The sequence below is a fragment of the Petaurus breviceps genome, unplaced genomic scaffold, assembly GCF_028583685.1.
Source record: "Petaurus breviceps papuanus isolate PSGF00001 unplaced genomic scaffold, PetGlider_PUasm1.0 90792, whole genome shotgun sequence".
In the NCBI taxonomy this organism is placed as follows: domain Eukaryota; kingdom Metazoa; phylum Chordata; class Mammalia; order Diprotodontia; family Petauridae; genus Petaurus; species Petaurus breviceps.
In genome coordinates this window covers 9,631,443-9,646,282 of record NW_027187347.1, presented here as the reverse complement: position 1 = coordinate 9,646,282, position 14,840 = coordinate 9,631,443, and the positions used below count along the sequence as shown (strand labels likewise).

At 39.5% G+C, this 14,840-nt stretch overlaps 2 protein-coding genes across 2 annotated transcripts in view; one reads left to right on the top strand and one right to left on the bottom strand.

Moving 5' to 3' along the window:
- The window catches only part of CFAP44 (cilia and flagella associated protein 44), a 138,902-nt gene that overhangs the window by 82,588 nt on the left and 41,474 nt on the right, over positions 1-14,840 (top strand). Inside the window, exons 17-21 of the mRNA XM_069069874.1 lie at positions 4,458-4,600; positions 6,214-6,484; positions 7,287-7,342; positions 7,520-7,682; positions 9,117-9,247. Of these exons, the coding sequence (XP_068925975.1) occupies positions 4,458-4,600; positions 6,214-6,484; positions 7,287-7,342; positions 7,520-7,682; positions 9,117-9,247 (764 nt within the window). The remainder of the gene's footprint in view (positions 1-4,457; positions 4,601-6,213; positions 6,485-7,286; positions 7,343-7,519; positions 7,683-9,116; positions 9,248-14,840) is intronic.
- LOC138147512 (26S proteasome non-ATPase regulatory subunit 8) lies at positions 10,545-11,410 on the bottom strand. The gene has a single exon (XM_069070027.1). It carries the CDS (start codon positions 11,342-11,344, stop codon positions 10,571-10,573), a length of 774 nt encoding a protein of 257 aa, XP_068926128.1. The 5' UTR covers positions 11,345-11,410; the 3' UTR covers positions 10,545-10,570.

Genomic DNA, 14,840 nt, shown 5'->3' with positions numbered 1-14,840 from the left:
GGGAGGGAGGGAGAGAGGGAGGAAGGGAGGGAGGGAGGGAGGGAGGAGGGAAGGAAGGAAGGAAGGGAGGAAGGGAGGGAGGAAGGAAGGAAGGAAGGAAGGAAGGAAGGAAGGAAGGAAGGAAGGAAGGAAGGAAGAACTATGTTGAATAATAGCAGAGACAGTGGGCATCCTTACTAATCTTGATCTTTTACTGGAAAATACTTCTCTGTTACAAATAATACCAGGTTCTGGTTTTAAATAGATACCTGCACAGTTAGGTGGTACAGTGGATAGAGCACTGGGCCTGGAGTCAGAAAATGCTCAGTTCAAATCTAGCCTTAGACACTAACTAATTGTGTGACCCTGGGCAAGTCACTTAGCCTTTGTTTGCTTCAGTTTCCTCAAATGTAAAATGAGAATAATAACAGCAGCTACTCCCTAGGATTGTTGTGAGGGTCAAATGAGATAAACATTGTAAAGCTCTTAGCATGGTGCCTAACACATAGTAAGCTCTATTTAAGTGTAAGCTATTACTATGATTTATCATATTAAGGAAAAGTTTGTTCATTCTTGTGTTTTTGTTCAATGTTGTTCTTTGCCAAAGGCCTTTCCTATATCCTTTGATATAATCATGTGATGTTTGTCTTTGTCATTAATACGATATACTATTTTTACAGTCTAGGTGGCACAGTGCATAGAGAGCCAGGCCTAGAGTCAGGAAGACTCATCTTCCTGAGTTCAAATATGCCCTCAGATACTTACTAGCTGTGTGACCTTGGGCAAGTCACTTAACCCTATTTGCTTCTTTTTTCTCATCTGTAAAATTAGCTGGAGAAGGAAATGGCAAACCACTCCAGTATCTTTGCCAAGAAAACCCCAGATGATGTCCTGAAGAGTTGGGCACAACTGAAAAAATGACTCAATAACAACAACTACAACATTAGTTTGCCGGGTTTCCTATAATAAAAAGCAATGTGTCCAAAATAAGAGGGAAAGAAACACACTGGGAAAAATCTTCATGATAAATGTTTCAGATTAAAGTTTGCTATTTAAATTCTAGCAGGAACTGACACAAACTTCTAAGAGTTAATCCTAGCAAATAAATGTTCATACAAATAGTCACTTTTCAAAATGAGAAACACAAAGCATTCATAACAATAACAAAAAGTGTTTAAACTCTCTAATGCTCAGAGAAATATAAATTAAAATAGCCCCCAAATTAACAAAGAGTTAAAAATTAGAACTTTTGACTCAGGCACAGCTGCAGAAAATTCAGATGCTGTCACATCAATTGCCAGCTGCTTTAGCTGTGAATTGGTTCCATGTCACTGAAAAGGAAGGTGGAATCCTAGGATGAGAGTTTTAAAGTTCTTCATGCCCTTTAAGTAAGTCATTCTCCTACTAAGGCTATACTTTAAGGGTGTTACCGACAAGAAAAAAGAAAGCACCTCTGTACAAAATTATAATTTACACCCCACCATGTACTCCAGTATGGAACAAAACTGGCCCCTTTGCTGTTCTCTGAACAAGTAACTCACTCTGTTTCCTAACTGGTTATTTTCACTGGCTCTCCCCCATTCACAGAATGTACCTCTTCTTCCCTGCTTCTGGTTTCCCGGACTTTCTTCAAATTCCATCTAAAATCTCAACTTTTACAGAAAGCTTTTCCCCATTGCTATTAATTGTAGCGCCTTCCCTTTGTTTTGTTTTTCAATTTTCAATATTTCCTGTATAAAACTTGTTTATATGTGGTTATTTGCATGTTGTCTCCCCTAGTTAGAGTGTGACAGTCCTTTTACCTTTATATCCCCAGCACTTACTTAACAAATGCCTAGCACCTAGCTTATTGACTGACTGACTGTGTGTCTCTCAAGCTGTAACCTACTTGAAACCATGCTCTTGCTATTACAGAATGACAGCGACTTATTCTACTGACAGTTTGCTCTTGGCAATGCTGTTCCCTGTTAGGTACCTTGTAAGGAGTTCCCACCTCACTGAGCGGGATTATCTGAAGTGCATCTTGGTTGAGCAAATTCCATGTGCATATAAATTCTGCCTCTAAGCTATGTTGGCCTAACATCTGCCAGGTGAGCTGTGAGGCTGTTGATAAGCCATTGGGCTATTGGTCACTGACAAGACATTTCTTGAGTTGCAGAACTGTATATGTTAAAAATAGAGCTTTCCCAGCATTGATTAGTTATGGATATATGTAAATTGCAAATGGATTCTTTTTATCACTAATAATTTTGAATACTTACAGTTTCTGTCATTGTTGTGATAACCTGAATGCTTGATTTTTCAGTTTTTTCGCCCCTTTTTTGGCCCCCTCCCCACTAACCGTGACACCAGAAGGCTATTTTGATGCTATTTTAGACACATAACCAATAGTTTTGGGGCAGCTAGGTAGTGCAGTAGACAGAGTGCCAGGTCTAAAGTTAGGAACACTTATCTTCTTGAGATTAAATCTAGCCTTGAATACGTACTAACTGTGTGACCCTTGGCAAATCACTTACCCCTGTTTGCCTCATTTTCTACATCGGTAAAATGAGCTGGAGAAGGGAATGCCAAACTAATGCAGTATCTTTGCCAGGAAAACCCCAAATGGGGTCAGATAGAGTCAGACATGCCTGAATCAACTGAACAAAAACAATAAACATTTCTCTTTTTCACCTGTTTCCAAATAATCTGAGTCAGGGCCGTTTAATTTCAGCTTATCAACATTTAATGCCATCTCCTCTCAGCTCCCATAGAATTTTGTGAACAGGAATGTTCACTATCCTTGGACAGCCAGAAAAAAGCATTTTGATTATCATTGCCCCTGTTTTGTTATAAGTAATGGTGATAGATAATCAGTAGCACTGGAATAGCAGATGACTAAATGTTTAAAATGAAACTTGCTTTCTCCTAGCAATTGGAAATAAAGTATTTGTGTTGAATATCTCTGATAAGAGTTTGGTATAAAATACATCTAAGAAAATAACAGATACATAAGATCTAAAGCCATTTCTTAATAATTTCATGGTTAAAAGATATGAACAAATAGTTCTCAAAACAGGAATTGTGAACTATTAACAGTGATATAAAAGATTACTCTATATTGCTAATAAGAGAAATGCAAATCAAAGCAACTTTGAAGTTATATCTCACACCTACCACATTGGCAAAGAAGACAAAAAGATAGAAGTAATCAATGTTTGAATGATAGTGAAAAGTCAAGAACACTAATTCGCTGTCAGTGGCACAGTGGTAAATTGTTCAAACCATTTGTAATTCAAAGGGAATTTGAAGATGTTCCCTGCCCTTTAATGGGCCTTACCTGGAGCCCAACAAGAGAAGCTTGCTTAGGGGAGGCTTGTTTTTCAGGAAGACCCACATCTTTTGTTACTTTGTAATTAGGAAGTGGGTCACAAAGGTTGTGATGTCCTCTGACCTTGGAGAAGGCTATATATACTCCTTCAGGTGAGGTTTTGCTTTGGGGCTCACTTAGGGGAAGAGTTGTGTGATGTGGTCAGGTGAGACTCTGGGTAGCCAGCCATTGAGCCCCCCAGCTTTGAAAACCCACATGTTGGTGCTTCTCTCTCTGGTAACTAGCTATGTATGTATGTAATGGTCAGATAGCTAGAAGCCCATTCTATAGGTCTGTTGAATTGTGTTATTTTCTCTGTCTGTATTTTTTGTCTGCTTGTAATTTCTGTTTGTATTTTCTAAAGTTCAGCATACTGACTTTTCCCCTTGAACTAAGTGAATGATATATATGTTTAATTAAAGTAAGATTGTTAATCCCTTTTTGAGTTGCTTTCCTTTAGAAAAGCAGATCAAAGAACCTGTGCTAGCAGCCATTCTGGGTATGCTAGGATGCTTGCTGATAGACCATTCTAGAGAGCAATTTGGAATGGGGCTAAAAAATAAAGTGACCTGGAGATCCTGCTAGTCATATATCCCCAAGGAGGTCAAGGACAGAAAGAAAGATCCCATCTCTACTGAGCTATTTATACATGCATTATTTGTAGCAGTCAAAACATGGAATTGAGTAAAAGCCAATCTATTAATGAATGACTAAGAAAATAGTGGCATGTGAATGCAATGGAATCTTATCTAACCTTAAGAAATGATAAAAATTAAAAATTTGAGTAGTATGGGAAGACGTAGGTAACTCCTCCCCTTTTAATGCTATTGCCTTCCCCCTGAAATTATCTTCAATTTATATTTTGTCTGTACAAAGTTTTTTCCATGATGTCTCTCCCATTAAAACTCCGCGCCCTGTGAAAGCAAGGACTGTTTTGTCTTTCTCCTTTCTTTGTATCTATCCTTAGCACTTAGTCTGACATTTGGTAGGTACTTAACAAGTGTTTTCGGACTTGACTGACTCACAGACATTTAATAAAATGCTTGTTGATTGGGTAAATTCTCCGCTGATCCCATGTAACTGGATGCGTATTACTTTTTCCAGACTTATTTTTGCATCCCTCTTCTAGGGTGGATATGATTCTGGTTTTCTCTATCACTGTAAGTTTCCTACTAAACCTGAAAAAACAATGGAGGAGCAACAAGATGAGCCCTTTGGTTTTCATGCTGTAGAAAACACAGATAACAATCCCATCCGAGTTATCGCTTTCAGGTAAACAGATTTTATTTCCCCCCCAATGAGAGAAATGATTATTAAATAACAAATGATGGGGCAGATCCCTGACCTTTCCCAAAATTTTACCCCAGGTGGAGATGTTGCCCCACCCAATGAGAAAACCTTACAAAGAATTTAATCTAAAGTGAATTCTGGTCTGTTGTGTTCCACTCTGGTAGGTTTGGGCAGAGGGGTAGAGGGGGAGTGTGTGTGATTTAGAAGCAAATGACAGGATCAAAGTCAAGGTCCCCAAGCCCCTCATTAAAATAGGTCTACCTCTCATTATAATATTCATTCTCTCATTACTTGTTAACCAATCAGAGTTAATTGGCATCCTCAGGAACACTCACTCTTCCAAGGGCATGTAAGTGTTGAGTGGGTTCCATAAGGGGTCTTTGGCATTTGAGAGTATCACTGATCCCTTTTATTAATTATATGCTAGCATGATTAATAAAATGATTAATTACCCAGAAATTATATCTCTTAAACTATTCATACATCATTCCCATATAATCATTTTGTAAGAGAAGGAGTACTTGAAATTTAGAGTCAGAAGCCTGGCATCCTAGCATAGGATGACTTATGTGACCTTAAGCAAATTTCTTATTATCTCTGAGCTTCAGTTTTCTCATATATAAAATGGGGATAGTCATACTTGCAATATTTATCTCACAGGGTTCTTGTAAGTATCAACTGATGTAACAAATGGGAAAACACTTTGTAGCTATAAAGTATTGATTAAACATGTCTTTTTAAAAATAGTTGCCATATTTAATTTCATAGAATTATAAAACCTCATCCACTGATAAAGAGATCATTTCATTTATTATCTATTGCTAGAGGTACTTTGACTAAATATCAGGACCCTTCTTAATAATGAATGTGGCCAATTTTTATCATGCTGCCTAATATAGAATAAGATAGCATGGACAAATAAAAATAAATAATCACCAGACATTATTTTAATCCATTATTTCCCAGCCTTCTCTTTACCAAGGCTAGAAGGGTGGAAGTAGAGGAAAAGGGGGGCCTTTGCAAATGTACTACTCACATGGGTGAATTTATGGGAGGACATGGGTAAGAGTTGCCTGGGATGAGCAGGCATGAATGGGTTGTATGTGACCTGCATTGTTGAAGGGACCTATCGAATCAATAAGATCACAAATCCATCTGAGTTCACTAGCTATGTGACTCTTGGTAAGTCCTTCAATCTTTAAACCTCAGTTTCCTCATCAGGGAAATGGGAATAGTCATATACTTGCAGCACCTATCTTGTAAGGTTGTGGTGAGAAGGATATGTAGAGTCATTTTACAATCCAATAGAATGTTAGCTTACCCAATAGAATGTAAGCACCTGCCGGACAGGAACTATTCTTTTTAAAAAATTAGTCTCCCTGGTACCTAACATCAGTTCTTACACATAGTAAATGCTTTAAGCTCTTGGGGAATTGATGATCAGGATTAGAAGTTCAAGAGTCTCAGTTATGCTCCCATTTTTCTGTCTATTAATTCTTCATGTGGTTTTATTTACAATGTTTTATTAATTAATTAGAAGCTAAGCAATTTGAAGACCAGCACTCAGAATGATTTGTTTTTGGTTTCTTTCCTAGCCTTACCAAAATGATGATGTTTTGTGGGATGCAAAATGGACAGGTGAGGGTTTACATCCTGAAGGATAAAAGCCCTAATTTGACTGATATGCAAAGCTACTGGAGCTACAGCATCCATGACAATGATTATGGACACATCCAGGCCTTATGTCCTAGCTATGACGACCGTTTTGTGGTGACTTGTGGGGCAGATGGCAATATCTTTGTCTTTAATGTTCTGTCTGAAGAACAACTTGAGGAAGATCTCAGAGCCACAGTGCCTCCTCCCAGGGTATGTAACCTGACAAAAATATCTTGAACTCTTCTGGAGGACTGATCACTTTAGAGTTTCTTTGTCAAGCTGAGTTTGTCTTTGGAAACTTTTACCTTATGCCATAGGCATCAAGCATTCCGGTGGCCTAATGCAGTGGTGTTTGACTGAAATAGAAAGAGATCCCTGTGGATCCACATTGACTTAAAAAACCACAAATAACATTATCTGTGTTGTATTATGTTTTTATTTATTTTTGTCCAACATTTCCCAATTATTTTTTTAACCTGGTTGCCCTGGAGAGTTCTGCAGACTACATGGTCATGAATTTGACACACCTGGTGTAAATGATAAGCGTCTTGGCCTTGGAATCAGGAAGACTTTAATTAAAGTCTGACTTCAGAAATTTAGGAACTGTGTGACTATGGGCAAGTCACATAATCACTCTCTCAGCCTCCATTTCCTCTTTTTAAAAAAAAATGAGGATAATAATGGCACCAACCTTACAGGGCTATTCTGATGCTCAAATGAAATCTTGTATATAAAACATTGGAAACTTTAAAGCATTATATAAATGCTAGCTGTTGTTATTGTTATTCTACCACTAATTACCAGGAAAAATCCATACTGCTTTTGTGGTTTTTGTGAGTTTATACATTGGACTAACGTTTTCCATATTTCTTTTTTAAATGAAAAATTATTGAATTTGCTGGGCAAAAGTGGGGAGACAAAATAGATCAAATTATTGCTGCCCAAGTATTTGGCAAGACATCTTGTGTACTTCTAAGCCATGCATTTTAACAAGTGATTTTTCTTCCCACAGATTGGTATTGAAACGGAGAAACGAGTAGATGACATTGAAGATCCAAATGCCTTTAGGTACCACTGGCACGATACCCAAGCGCTTTCAAACCCAACTTCCATACCTGTGAAAACAAAATGGATTTTTAAAAACAAGCACTAATTTTCTCATGCTTTGTTTCATTTTAACATCTGTCTTTCTATATGTATATATATGTATATATCTATATGCTGGTTTTTATTTTGCATCTTCAGCATTGAGGGTGCCAGGCAAAAAAGAGAACATGACCAAATCATGCAGGAAGTGGAGGAAATAAAGACCCAAAAGAGGGAGAAACTGAAGCATCTGAGGGATGAGTTTGAGAAGTTCCTGGTGAAGAATTCTGAGTTACCAGAACACATGCAGCTACACCGGACTGTAGGTTTTATGATGTAGCCTATGATTATCAATCTGGGGGGCGGGGGAAGACAGGGGGCAAATCTTTTTAGCTCTCAACATAATTTGTATTCTTATGGATCCTTTTCCAATAATTTCAGAGCTCAGTCAACAGCCAGTCAATAAGCATTTAAAGCTAGTACTAGGTGCCAGACCCCTTGATTTTCAAGGGTATGACAACTTTCCTCAAACCACAGAATAATGGATGTAGAAAGAGAATTGCCCAAGGCTTGGAGAGTTTAAATTGCTTGTGGTTACAGAACCAGCAACTTCTAGAGGCTGGATTTGGACCCAGGCCTTCCTGACTACAAGTCCAGCATTTTATTTGTCATGTCATACTCCCTCTCTGATATGATAGGAGTTAAAAAGAAATGCTGTGGAGTAATAGGTAGAGCACTGGTATCAAGAATCAGAAAGACTTCAGATCCCTGAGACATATGGACCATGTGACCTGGGTAAGTCATTTAACTTCTCAGTTTGCCCAGGCAACTCTTGAAGACTATATGTTGCACAGAAAATATATTTCTCTCATTGGTAAAGGAGATTCCCACCTGGGAGCTCTTGGCACCGATGAACATCTGATCAATATAAACTGCACAAAAATTCTCATTTTTAAATTTAATTTTTAAATTCATTCTTATTCTTAAATTGAACTTCCATCACTAATAGTCATTTTGTTGTTGATCATTCATTGCATTTCTGTCCAACTCTTCATGATCCCATTTGGGATTTTCTTGGTAAAGATACTGGAGTGGTTTGCCATTTCCTTTTTCAGTTCATTTACAGATGAGGAAACTGAGGCAAATAGGGTTAAGTGATTTATCAGGGGTCACTCAGCTAGCAAGTGTCTGAGGTCATATTTGAACTCAGAAAGATAAGTCTTCTAGGCTTCAGGCCCAGTGCCCTGTCCACTGTGCTACCTAGCTGCCCTTTACTTAAGTCATGTATTGACTTAAGCTTTGTCATGCTATTCATACTGATCTACCTAGTCTCATGTCATTTTTTTTGTTGTTGCATAAAAACACCCAACTAATTATACTTGAAAGTTTTTAAAGTATGATCTATTCAAGCAAATTCTTCAGTAAGAAGCTATTTTTGCTCTTTAGCAAAAACCAACACTAACAGGGGAAAGATGACCATTTCAATGTAGGAATCTAGAATTTATGAAAGCTATCTAGACAGATGTAAAAAAATAAACAAATTTACTTCCAACACTCATTTATGTTGAAATATTTAAAAAAAAAACCGCCTCTGCCATATACGAATGCAGAGTAATAATACTCTTATTATAAAAGGCATTCAGACTTTTAACTGGAAAGAGTGGATGCGGTAAGACACTGAGGACAAAACCTGAAAGCTGTGTTTAAAGTAGTCCCCATCTTTAACAACTGATGGTGACACTCCCATTGTCCACAGGAGTTCGATGTAGATACCAAAGTCCGAGAAGAGACTGAACGGACCACAGTCAAGAAAATCAAGCAGGTGGAAAAGGAACTTGCATGGGAAAAGGAGAAACATCGAATTGCCCTGCAGAAATTACAGCAACGGTAGGATGCGCATTGATTACAACTGAGCAGGCCGCTTTGACCTTCATTTCACCGCTGGGGACTGAACTCGGTGGTCCCTTCTCTGCTTGTGTTTTTTTCCTCTCTCATTCTCTCTGGGCTCTGGATTCTCTCAGCCTACCTGTAGAGAGAGGCACGCTTCCCCTTCTTCCCTGCCTTGCTGCTTCAGAAATCCACACACAGTCCTTTTTGAAAGGTGTTTTAATGGAGAAATATGCAGGCGTTGAAAATAGTGCCTCCTCCCCCCCCACAAAGTTTCTAATACCAAAACAAAAACCAGCCCTGCTGTGATAACCCAGGTTATCCCAAAGATACAAGAATTTCTTTTGTTGTTTTTGTTTGTTTCAGTCGTGTCTGGCTTTTCATTGATCCCTGCCATTTCTTACTCCAGATAATGTGTTGTAAAAAAAAAGTATGTTTGTTTTTTGCAGGGGGGAGGCAGGGCAATTGGGGTTAAGTGACTCGCCCAAGGTCACACGGCTAGTGTTATGTGTATGAGGCCAGATTTGAGCTCAGGTTCTTGTGACTACAGAGCTGGTGCTATATTCACTTCCTAGCAGCTGCACCAGCTCATTTTTTACAGATGAGGAACTGAGGCAAACAGGGCTAAGTGACTTGCTCAAGTTCACACCGTTAGTACTGTCTGAGACTGGCTTTGAACACTTGAATATGAGCCTTCCTGATGTCAAACCCAGTGCTCTATTCACTGCACCACCTAGCTACCTAATTGTGTCTGACTTTTTATGACCCCACTTGGGGTTTTCTTGGCAAAAATACTGGAGGGGTTTGCCATTTCCCTCTCCAGCTCATTTTACAGATGAGGAAACTGAGGCAAATAAGGTTAATAACTTGCCTAGGGTCACCCACTCAGTCTTCTTGACTCCAAGCCTGGTATCAATCTATCCACTGCACCACCCTATTCTCTGACAAAAAGCATTCTTCTGGATGTTATGCTTACCATCAGCACCATTTGACGCTGGTTCCTTTTTTATTCCTTGGAGCTGTATTCTTTTGGAACTTATCCATCCATCCATGAATCAGCATCAAAAGAATTCAAATCTTTTCTTCCTTCTTTCACTTTCCAAGTCATATGAATTAATTCCAGGGTGGAACAATGCTAATTGGCCATAAGCAGGATTCATTTTTGTCAGTAGAGGCTCCACACTGGCAGGCTCCTTGAGAAGTGTCATCTCTTTATGTCAACATAGGAAGGTCACCTTGAGCCATTTTTTTTTTTGGTGACCTCATGTTATTTATTGACCCATACTATTCCCCTTTTAAATAAGTCTCTCAGCCTGCCCCCCCTCAGACAATCATCTCCAGCTGCCTTGCATACTCGATGACTTGCTTTGCCAGCTCTGTGGAGGGGATGGTTGTATCCTCAAGCTTCTGCTGCTGGCACTTGAAGCTGTAGTAATTGCTGAGGCCCAGGACCCATCCTCTCTTCTTGGCATACTCAGTCATCTTCTTGGGGGTGGTAAAGAAAAGGATTCGTGTGGCTTCAGCAAACAGGATCTTTTCATAGGCCTTCTCAATGCAGCCGGCAATCTCATCCCTTATCGTGTCCAGCAAAATGTCAATGAAGAATGTGTAGCTCTCAGCAGGGATATTTCCCTTGGCCAGGAACACCTTATTGTAGCTTCCTTCCATCAGGTACTGCTCTAAGGACACAGGATACTTGATGTAGACATTGGTCTGGATGTCCTTAGCAGGTAGCCGCTCCAGCTCGGTGTGGAACTCGGCCACTCGGTTCTGGGACAGCAGGAAGAGCAGATTGAGGCCCAGAAGCTGGTGCATGTAGGCTGACTCGGGGAGTTGCTCCTTGTAGTCAAAGTAATAGCATTTAAGCTGAGCTGTGTATCGCTCAAAGGAGGGTATGTCCTTCCGCAAGATGCTCCATTGGGCACCAATCTCCAAGATGTCACGGGCTAGGATGAGCTGCTGCTTGGTCAGTTTTGTACCCGTGGTAGGCAAGAAGTTGAGCTCCAGCAGCACCAACTTGAGGCGGCCCAGCTCCTCGCCGCACTTGCTCGGGTTGGGAGTCTTGCGGTTCCACTCGCCCTTGAGCTGCTCGTACATGCCGGCGGCTGCCTGCAGCACCGCCCCGGAGCCCCCAGTCCCACTCGCCCCGGCAGCCCCGTTCGCCGACGCGCCATCTTCGAGCCATTTTCTAACAGAAGTAATACGAAGTAATTTGCTCACATTTTTTTATTGAGAAGCATTCAGGAAAGAAGACTTACCCAGGGACGGGGGGAAGGTCATTGGGCAGGTATATTGGGGAATTGGATTCATTTCCAGAGAGGGCCTTTAGGGGCCTTCCAAACATGAGATTCTGTGATAATATCATCTGTGAACTCCTTAGGCCCCAAAGAGATTTTCTTCTCACTAGACAACCTGCCACTGAAATCCCCTATAGATTCCCTCTGCTGGATTAATAGAATATAGTAAACTCCTTAAAGGCAGGGACTAAGTTATTATTATTATCATTATATTTGATACTTTAAACAATAATTTCTTTATTATATCACATTTAATAAAAACTACCATTTATATTGCACTTTAAGGTTTGCAAAGGGTTTCACAAATATCACTGCATTTTGTCCTCACAACAACTGTGGGAGGTAGGTATTATTATTATCATCCCCCTTTTACAGATGAAGAAAGTTAAGGGAGTCAGAAGTTAATTAACTTGCACAGGTAGGTGAGTGTCTGAGGTGGATTGGAATTCAAGTCTTTCTGACTCTGGGTCCAATGCTCTATCCACTCTGCCAGCTAGCCGTCTCTTTCTGTAGATGCTTAACAAATACTTTTTGAATTGATTTCCAACCTTAAATCTATAAGCCTGAACTAATAGCTAGACTGATTATCTTTAAATATAAGATGATGCCTATTTAAAAAAATAGAATAAATTTTAATATTTAGGTAAATGTATAACCTAAATATTTTTAAATAATAATTAAAACACATAATTTTAACCAAACTGTAATATATTCACTGATGTAATTTCAACTTTCAAGGTTTAATTGCATAAGTTAAAATAGGAATTTTTTCCTCCATGAAATTTGTCTTTATTATTTTCCTTCAGTTAGTATGTGCAGCTAGGAGGTGAAGTGGATAGAGTGCCAGGCCTGGAGTCAGAAAAATTCATCTTCCTGAGTTCAAATCTGGCCTCAGATACTTACTAGCTGTGTGACCTTGGGCAAGTCACTTAAACCTGTTTGCCTCATCTGTAAAATGATTTGGAGAAGAAAATGACAATCCACTCTAGTATCTTTGCTAAGAAAACTCTAAATGGGGCTGGACACAACTAAACAACAGCATAGTGTGCTGCAGGAAATTTTAACATGTCTCTGTGATCTCATTTTGCAAATAAAAGAGCCAGGAGGACCTCATATCATCTCCCAAACGTAATCCGATGAGAGAGGCTTTCTGTGTTGTCTCTGAAAGGAAAAATATGCAGGTCCTGTGCCCTGAAATAAGCTGAATCTCAGTGTTACCTCATGACGACCATAGTACACTTTGGTACATTGTGATCATAGAGTCTATCAGCAGGTTGCTATGACTCACTGAGAGATTCACTGAGCTGAAGTCCCAGAGAAACTCAGAAGGACAAAAGATTGCTGGTGAGCTTTCCTCAATGCGTTGAGAATTTAAAAATTAGTTTCATTATTTGTAGGACATCTTCTAGGAATTGTCCCCTTAGATACTTTTGTTCTTTAGTGTATAGAACTTTATACTTATAACACCTGCTAATTTTCTAGGATCATAAGTAGATGACACAAATGAATTTTCCAGAAAGTTGAAGGTTTTCCTTTTAAACACCAATGCTTTTTAAAAGTTTTAAACTACTTCTTGTTGGAAATTTTTTGAAATTGAGGCAGCTAGGCACAGTAAATAGAGTGCTGAGCCTGGAGGCAGGAAGAACCGAGTTCAAATTCAACCTCAGATGCTTACTAACTGTGTATGTTGGTGGGCAAGTCACTTAACTTCTGTCTCTCTCAGTTTCCTCAACTGTAAAATGGTGGTAATAGCACCTGCCTCCCAGGGTTGTTGTGAGGATCAAATGAGATAATATATGTAAGATTCTTGGCACAGTGCCTGGCACATTGTAGGTACTATATTATTATAATTATCATCATTATTATTACAAATCTTGAAATGCTATAAAATCAATTTCTATTTTTTTATTTTTTGTCATTTCCCCCAATTTCAACTATAAACATTCTTGGGATGATTGGAATTAGTTGAGTTTCACCCTTTGTAGTAGAGGTTAGCATAAAAATGTTAATTTATCTTTGCGGTGGATTATTTGCTTCTGCTTAGTAGGAGTGTTACAAGGCAAGGTGAACCAGTATTCCACAAAATGATATTCTTTTTTCCCTCTTTGAGCCTAATACTGAAGCCAATTCTGCCATCTCTTTTATTTGCCTCTCTCAGGAGAACTTAGAAACCATTATTCTATTTAATTGCTCTGTGTCTCTGGTTTAATTTATAGTTAAAAAGTCATTATTGATATGGTTCAATTATGTCAGTTAATGGGTCATTTGACAACAATTGTGCATTGAGTGCTAATTGTTAAATTACTGTTTGTAGAGGATTTAAGAATTGTGTTATTCTTAGCATACTCTAGCTGCTTTTTTCTCTTGCTCTACCATTATTACATTGAGACTGAAAGCTCCTCTCCTTTATTTAAAAAAATTCTCATTTCTTTTAATAAATAATCTTATTGCTTCAATTTCAATTTTTCCTCCACTTCTCTTATTTGGTTTTCAAAATCCTTCTTTAGTTCCTCTATGGCCTGTAACCATCTCATATTTTTCTTGGAAGCTTTTGGTGCAGGAGCTCTGACTTCGCTGTCTTCCTCCTGTTCCATGCTTTGTTCCTTTTTGTTCCCAAAATAGTAGTGTAAAGTTGGATTGCTGTGCTTGCTTTGCTTCCTTTGCTTGCTCATGTTGCCACTCAATCACTTGACTTTTGAGCTTTTTGCCACAGTAGAACTCTGTTTCCAGAGAGAGAAGATTTGTCCCAATCACTGGGGTTTTCTTAGCTGCCGGGGACTATTAGTTGGCTGCCCTCTCTGAAGCCTCCACAAGCTCTGGCAAACTGGTCACAAACCTCAGGACTTCTACCCTAGACAGTGAACCAGATCCAAGCAGGTTAAAGCAAGAGCAATTACCTCTCAAACTGATTGCTTGGTCCCCCTACAATCTGCAGTCCAGGAGCTCTGAAGTAGTCACATGGTGGCTGCAAGGCTGCCCTGCCTCAGCCTCTTCTCTCTCCAGGGGACAAAGGCCAGACTGCACTCCTAGACTCCCGGTTCCCAAAGTCCACACTGCACTGACCTCTCACTTTGTCCTTAGCATCTATAGGGTGATAATTCTGGAAACCTCCACAGCTTCTGGTGATCTGAAGTCCCTCCAGCTGGCAGCTGTTTGTGGCCACCCTGAGGCTAAAACCTCCAGCTCTTGCAGCTGGACTTGGCTACCAGAGTGCTGAGCTGGCCCCTTCCTGCCACCTTGCCAGGCTGTCTTCAGTGGGAGGTTAGCTTCTCCCTGTCATTTTGTGGGTTCTGTAG

Bases quoted from the DNA above. Each gene is read 5' to 3' on its own strand.
- LOC138147512 (XM_069070027.1), bottom strand. From the start codon at position 11,344: ATGTACGAGCAGCTCAAGGGCGAGTGGAACCGCAAGACTCCCAACCCG.